The 4,559-nt window shown below is 53.8% G+C and overlaps 1 protein-coding gene across 1 annotated transcript; it reads left to right on the forward strand.

Annotated features, from left to right (window-relative positions):
- Window positions 1–2,150: 2,150 nt before the first annotated feature.
- Window positions 2,151–2,972, forward strand: LOC126646737 (olfactory receptor 14J1-like; the record flags this gene model as incomplete). The annotated part of the gene is given in 3 exon segments (XM_050328256.1): window positions 2,151–2,699; window positions 2,701–2,836; window positions 2,839–2,972. Coding segments are annotated over 3 exon segments (819 nt in total), but the record flags the coding sequence as incomplete, so codon positions are not given.
- Between the last annotated feature and the right edge of the window lie 1,587 nt (window positions 2,973–4,559).

Genomic DNA, 4,559 nt, shown 5'->3' on the forward strand with positions numbered 1-4,559 from the left:
GTTTGCGGAAGTTTCCTTCCTTTTCAGGCTTCCTTCAGCTTTGGGAAATGCTGCCTGGGAGACTGGCACCACCTAAGAAGGGCTCTGGCAGGTTCCTGGGAGCAAAGCCAGCCTGCCCTGGGCTCCAGCCCAGATCTTTGGAGCAGGGAGACACCTGAGAGTTCAAGAGAGGAGGCTGCATCTTTGACAACATTTGGGGACAAGCAGGCATTGCTGTTCTGTGGATAATCTGCATGTGAATGGTTGCTTTGAGTTCAAGCAATCAATTGAAATGAAGGTGGGTATCTCAGTGATTTCTTTTGGTTTTAAAAAAGAATATTTACTTTTTCTGTGTAATTATATTATGAACTTGGTACATTACAAAACAATCATGGTGAGTTTTCTCTCATGCAAACTTTAATTGTATCTTGGACATTTTGAATGAGACCTCTATGAGACAGATCAAACTCACAGGAAAATGGCACAAATACTGTGGGAAAACATGAAAAGTATTAGGATGACCTGTTTGTGGAATTCAGATTTTTCTCTTGAAAAAAATCCCTGTGCTTGTTCATGGGCTATTTGGATATTGATGTTTTCTGACCTGCTGTTCCCCTCAGTAACACCTCGGAGTTTAGGAAGACTCCTCCCTGGGTGTTGGTGTCAGGTCAGTCAGCAGGAAGGGCAAGGTGTCTGCAGGTTGGGCAAAGATCTGCGAGCGCTGGCACATCCCAGTGCCTGCTGCAGCATCCCAGGCCCATCCCAGCAGGGTTCCCTTCTGCCAGGGCTCCTGCAGGGCTGTGAAGCCGGGCTGTGCCCCCCAGGCTGCCCCAAGCTGTCCTGCAGAGCAGGGTCCTGCAGCCCAGGGGCTGTGCCGGGGCAGCAGCTCTGCCACCTGCCAGGGGCAGCCTCAGCCGGGCTGGGGAGCTCCCTCAGGGCTGGGCAGGGGCTATGGGGAGAAAGAGCAAAGCCTGGCAGGGCAGGGCAGTTTCTTCCCTGATCAGCTGAGAGTTTCCTGGGGCAGGGCTGCTCACAGAACCAGAGCAGCCCAGAACATTTTCCAGGGGATCCTTCAAGGGGAAGGTCCAAGGAGGGATTTCTCTCAAGCTCTCCAGCCACATGCCTGGTGGTTTGAGTTCCAGAGGGAACTCTGAGGAGCTGCACAGGGCTGAGAACACCTTCCTGGCACTGGTGGTGTGTGGGAGGTGGCCCAGCTGGCTCAGGGGGAGGTGCCCTGAGTGCCCAGTGGGCTCTGCCCTGGCCTCTCCCAGCTGGCCCCTCCCTGTGCATTCCTTGTTTCTCAGCTTGCCCAGTGCAGAGGGGCAGAGCTGCTGTGCCAGCCCAGGAGATGCTGTTGGGTTGGTGAGATGGGCCACGGGTGTCCTTGGCTACAAGGGGGGTGCTGAGCCCTTGGGACAGGCTGAGACACTGAGGGGTGTGGGATGGATCCCTCTGCTCTCAGCAGTGTCTGGGGCTTTTCAGACCAAACTGGGAGTGTGATCAATCTCCATCTGAGGAAGGAGCAAACCCAGGGCATTTGGGAACAAGAGAGAGGGACAGAGCAGCTCCCCTCACTCTGCACTAAGCCCCAGACAATCCTCCTGCCTGGCAGGACCTGCTCTGTTCTCCCTGAGTGCATCAGAAGTGCTGAGGGGTTCTGACATCCAGGAACACTCCTCAGGAGAGATGAGGGGAGTCTGAAAATAAACAAACCCAAACTTCTGGAACTGCCTTCTGCTCTCCTGGTTCTTCTGGGAGTGCAGATGCTGACAAGCACTTTTGCACTGGGACCAGTTTCATCTCACACAGCTGAACACCAGGACAGGCCCCTGTGCCCACCATGCCCATGACCCCAGGGGTGCAGAGCAGGGATGACACCTGACAGCCAGTGGGCACAGGGTCTGCTCCTCATGGAAAATGTAGTGAGCCCCAACCAGGGCTCCAGTCATGGAGCTGAAGGAGAGACTCCTAGAGAAGGAAAACCAATGGACCAGTGAGAGGGGTGTTGGAAAGCAGCTTTGATTTCTCTCAGAATGTTCTGCCCTAACTTGTCACTGTCCTTTCCTCCTTGAACAGGTCCCCACATCCACAGGCAGCAAATGCCCAACAGCAGCTCCATGGCCCAGTTCCTCCTGCTGGCATTCTCAGACAGGTGGGAGCTGCAGCTGCTGCACTTCTGGCTCTTCCTGGGCATCTCCCTGGCTGCCCTCCTGGGCAACGGCCTCATCCTCAGCGCCGTAGCCTGCGACCAGCACCTGCACACCCCCAGGGACTTCTTCCTGCTGCACCTCTCCCTCACAGACCTGGGCTGCATCTGCACCACTGTGCCCAAAGCCATGCACAACTCCCTCTGGGGCACCACAACCATCTCCTACACAGGATGTGCTGCACAGGCCTTTTTCTTTGTCTTCTTCATGTCAGCAGAGTTTTCCCTCCTCACCACGATGTGCTACGACCGCTACGTTGCCATCTGCAAACCCCTGCACTACGGGACCCTCCTGGGCAGCAGAGCTTGTGCCCACATGGTAGCAGCTGCCTGGGCCACTGGGTTTCTCAATGCTCTGCTGCACACAGCCAATACATTTTCCCTGCCCCTGTGCCAGGGCAATGCCCTGCACCAGTTCTTCTGTGAAATCCCTCAGATCCTCAAGCTCTCCTGCTCACACTCAGGTTCCTTCAGGGAAATTGGGCTCATTGCGGTTAGTGCCTGTTTATATTTTGGTGTTTTTCATTTTCATTGTTTTCTCCTATGTGCAAATCTTCAGGGCTGTGCTGAGGATCCCCTCTAAGCAGGGACAGCACAAAGCCTTTTCCACGTGCCTCCCTCACCTGGCTGTGGTCTTCTTGTTCCTCAGCACTGCATCTTTGCCCACCTGAAGCCCCCCTCCGTCTCCTCCCCATCCCTGGATCTGACTGTGTCAGTTCTGTACTCGGTGGTGCCTCCAACACTGAACCCCCTCATCTACAGCCTGAGGAACCAGGAGCTCAGGGATGCCATAAGGAAAATGATGACTGGATGCTTTTCAGGAGGAATAAAGTGCCTGTGTTCTGTTGTGTAGCATTCAGAAGGGGACACCTTAATGGTCAAGCCTTCCTGCTCATCTTTTTTATGGAGGTCATCGGGTTCTTCTTGCAATAATTTTCTGTGCAATTAAATATTATTATGCATCTGCCTTCTAAATTAATATCTACCCATTGAATTTGACCCAGAGATGAATAAATGATGAATTGTACTCTCTAAGTATTTAAACAAAATAAAGGACCTTGCAGTGCCTTCTTCGTCCAAGACCCTTCTTCTTAGCTGTTCCTAAAGGACAGCACACTGCAGGACAGGGGGGATTTGCAAAGGACAAGGGGACAAGAATCCCAGCACAGCAGCACTGCCAGGGAGCAGCAGAGCTTGGTCTTTGCAGAGCTGCTCTTTCCACTTCCACACTGTGCTTGTGAGCCCCTTTCTGGTTGGAAGGCCTGAGTGCTCTCTGAGCACAGTCCTGGGGGTTTGGGGCCCTTTTGAGCACAGGCAGGGACAGGCACTGGGAACTTGTGAAGCAGAGCTGGCCTCCCTGACAGCATCTACAGGATGCTGTGGCATCTTCTGAGGGCACTGCTGGAATGGGTCACTTCTTCTGTGCCTTTGCTGCAGGGCTGGAACTCTCCTGCAGTGACACCAGGACACTCCTGCTCTTTGCATTCCCAGCCTGATTTGCAAATCCAGTCTTCCCCTGCTGTTCCCAGGGACATGCTGGGAGTGCTTCAGAGCTGCCATCCTGGGGCAGCTCCTGCCCAGCGTGGGCAGGCACAAGGTCTCTCCCCCTGCTCCTCTCCCCTCAGCAGTGCCACTGTTTGCTGCAGCCTCCTCCTCCTTGCCCAGCACAGCCCTCCTGGCAGAGTTGGACACAGCCCTTGTTCTACCCCCTCCTCATGGCCCTGCCCAAGCCCCTCAGCTACAGCATGATGGCCAGAAACCTTCAGGGCAGGGAGAGACCATTGGAGTGGTGGGTCTGTAGGGAGAAATCACTGCTGACTCCCTTCTGAATCACCCTCCGGACGTGGAGAAGCCTGTATTTGATTTGGTTTCCATGAGGCCTTGCAGTGTTAAAGTGGCCCCTTGATTCCAGGAGGCTGCTCAGTGTCCCTGGGATCCTTTGGCTCCAGAATGCCCTGGAGAGTCACAGTGGTCCCTTGAGTTCATGAGGTGTCCTCGGTGTCACAGTGGCCCATTGATTCCATGAGGTGTCACAGGGTCCTCACAAAGCTGTGCCCACCCAGGTGAAAGCCTGTGAGAGATCAGGAGGAACTGGGACAAAAAGGATTAAATATATTGGGAAGGAAAGAGGGGCTTGGCCAACAAAGAGGAAAGATTTGGATGAGGTATGTTGGGTGACGACCTGGTTCAGGGAAAGCACGGTGACTATTCTCTAGTCACTCGGGCCATGAACTCATAGACACCAATGTGGTGGACGGTAAATGGCATTTATTACCTTGTAACACAGCCTTTTATAATGCTAAGTTACACCGTCATTTCCGTCTGCTTGTGAAGTCACCTAATCTATTATTGGCTGCCAGGTATGGGAGGGGGG

The sequence above is a fragment of the Myiozetetes cayanensis genome, unplaced genomic scaffold (genome assembly GCF_022539395.1).
Source record: "Myiozetetes cayanensis isolate MyiCay16 unplaced genomic scaffold, myiCay2020 scf384, whole genome shotgun sequence".
NCBI lineage: Eukaryota > Metazoa > Chordata > Aves > Passeriformes > Tyrannidae > Myiozetetes > Myiozetetes cayanensis.